Below are 2,219 nucleotides of genomic sequence, written 5' to 3'. Positions count from 1 at the left end.
GGATGAGCATGCCGGGGATGGGATATGCTTTCCCAGCCTCCAGATGAGCGTGCCAAGACCGGGATGAGCTTTCCCAGCACCCCCGGGAGCTTCCCAGCACCCGGATGAGCGTGCCAGGACCAGGAGGAGCTTTCCCAGCCTCCGGATGAGCGTACCAGGACCGGGACAAGCTTTCCCRGTACCCAGACCAGCTTTCCCAAGGCCCAGCAGTGCATCCCAGGGCTGGGATGAGCATTCCTGGCCCCCAAATGTGCTTCCCGACACCCAGATGGGCTTTCCCAGCTCCCAGATGAGTGCACCGGGGCTGGGATGAGCTTCCTGGCACCAGGATGAGCTTCCCAGCTCCCGGATGAGCTTCCCAGCACCCACACAAATGCACCAGGGCCGGGATGAGCTTCCCGGCACCAGGATGAATACATCGGGGTTGGGATGAGCTTCCCAGATGAGCGCACTGGGGTTGGGATGAGGTTCCCAGCACCCGGATGAGTTTCCCAGCTCCCAGATGAATACATCAGGGTTGGGATGAGCTTCCCAGCACCTGGACGAGCGCACTGGGACCCCCGTGAGCTTCCCATTCCCCAGACAAGCTTTCCCAGCACATGGAGGAACATTCCCAGCACCCAGAGGGGAACATTCCCGGCCCCGGGACAAGCACGCAGAGGCCAGGATCCGCGTGCCGAGCACCGAGGGGCCGCGCCGGGGCGCATCCCGGCGTTCCCGGCCCCCGGAGCGCCCCGGCACTCACCGTGGGGTCCATCTTGCTGATGGCRTCCTGCAGCATGAGCACGTCCTTGACGTCGAAGCACTTCTGCAGCTCCTGCGCGCGGGCAGTGAGCGCCACCGCCCGCCCCGTTTCGGGGCCAAAAGGGGCCGTTTTGGGGGCGCGGGGTACTCACGGGCGGGAGCGACTCGTAGACCTCGACGGGGTCGAGGCCGCCGGGGCCCAGGCGCTTCTGGCGCTCCTGCTCCTCGTATTCCTTGACGGCCTGCTCCACGCGCGCCTTGGCGCGCCCGCGCACGCGCTCCTTGAACGACTCCACCTCGTCGTAGAGCCCGTCCATGTAGCGCTGGTCGGCCGTCTGCGGCCGCCGGGAATGCCATGTCGGAATGCGGATCGCGCTCCGGGCGTCCCGGCGCGCGGGGCCGGCGGGCTCACCTTGATCTTGGCGAAGAACTGGCGGAAGCAGGCGCGCGGATCCACCTTGAGCCCCTTGGCGAGCTCCAGGATGAACTGCATGACRATGGTCTGGTGCGCGACCTGCTCCATGAGCGCGTGCTTCTGCGGCGGGAAGGCGGCTCAGCTCCGGGCGCCTTCCCGCCGGGAACGCGCCGCGGGAGCGCGCGGAGCCGGCGGGCGGCTCACCTCCTCCACCTCCAGGTCGACGCACCAGATCACCAGGTAGTTGGCCGTCTCCTCGCACACCAGGTGGGGATTGTCCGCCAGGTACTTCTGGCTGTCGTCCCAGCGCCGCAGCATGCCTGCGGAGACGGGCGTTCCCGGGTAAAACTGGGGGGAAGAGGAGGGAAAGCGCCCGCCGGAGCGCTGCTGCTCCGCGGCGGCTCCGGAGGGAAGAGCCGCGCACCAAAGTGCTTGATCTGCTTCTCGTTCCGCTCCACGAACGTCTTGAGCTTCTTCTCCTTCTGATCCTCCGACTCCTCCTCGTCCGTCTGCTTCACGTTGAAGACGCTCTGCGGGAGCAGCGGGATGTGAGAGCTCCGGGATCCCCGTGGGGCGCTCCGGGATCCCTGACGGGCACCCCGGGATCCCAGCCCTGTGCTCTGGGATCCCCGATGGACACCCCAGGATCCCAGCCCCATGCTCCAGGATCCCCGATGGGCACCTCAGGATCCCATCCCTGTGCTCCAGGATCCCTGGAACCCCATCCCCGTGCTCCGGGATCCCCACCGGGTGCTCCAGGATCCCCAATGAGCACCCCAGGATCTCATCCCCATGCTCTGGGATCCCCGATGGGCACCCCGGGATGCCATCCCTGTGCTCTGGGATCCCTGACGGGCACCCCGGGATCCCATCCCCGTGCTCCGGGATCCCCACCAGGTGCTCCAGGATCCCCGGAACCCCATCCCCGTGCTCTGGGATCACCACCGGGTGCTCCAGGATCCCCAATGAGCACCCCAGGATCCCATCTCCGTGCTCCGGGATCCCCACGGGGTGATCCAGGATCCCCGATGGGCACCCCGGGATGCCATCCCTGTGCTCC

General features: G+C 67.1%; 1 protein-coding gene across 1 annotated transcript in view; it reads right to left on the bottom strand.

Annotated features, from left to right (window-relative positions):
- Nucleotides 1–2,219, bottom strand: part of CDC37 (cell division cycle 37) — a 6,042-nt gene that overhangs the window by 1,296 nt on the left and 2,527 nt on the right. The window contains exons 2-6 of the mRNA XM_026050931.1: nucleotides 1,584–1,746; nucleotides 1,364–1,479; nucleotides 1,157–1,279; nucleotides 897–1,079; nucleotides 746–817 (exon numbers count right to left, since the gene is read on the bottom strand). Of these exons, the coding sequence (XP_025906716.1) occupies nucleotides 746–817; nucleotides 897–1,079; nucleotides 1,157–1,279; nucleotides 1,364–1,479; nucleotides 1,584–1,746 (657 nt within the window). The remainder of the gene's footprint in view (nucleotides 1–745; nucleotides 818–896; nucleotides 1,080–1,156; nucleotides 1,280–1,363; nucleotides 1,480–1,583; nucleotides 1,747–2,219) is intronic.

The sequence above is a fragment of the Nothoprocta perdicaria genome, unplaced genomic scaffold (assembly GCF_003342845.1).
Source record: "Nothoprocta perdicaria isolate Ctin4 unplaced genomic scaffold, notPer1 scaffold_719, whole genome shotgun sequence".
NCBI classification, from domain to species: domain Eukaryota; kingdom Metazoa; phylum Chordata; class Aves; order Tinamiformes; family Tinamidae; genus Nothoprocta; species Nothoprocta perdicaria.
The sequence above is the reverse complement of the archived record's forward strand: the minus strand, read 5'-3'. Positions and strand labels throughout refer to the sequence as shown.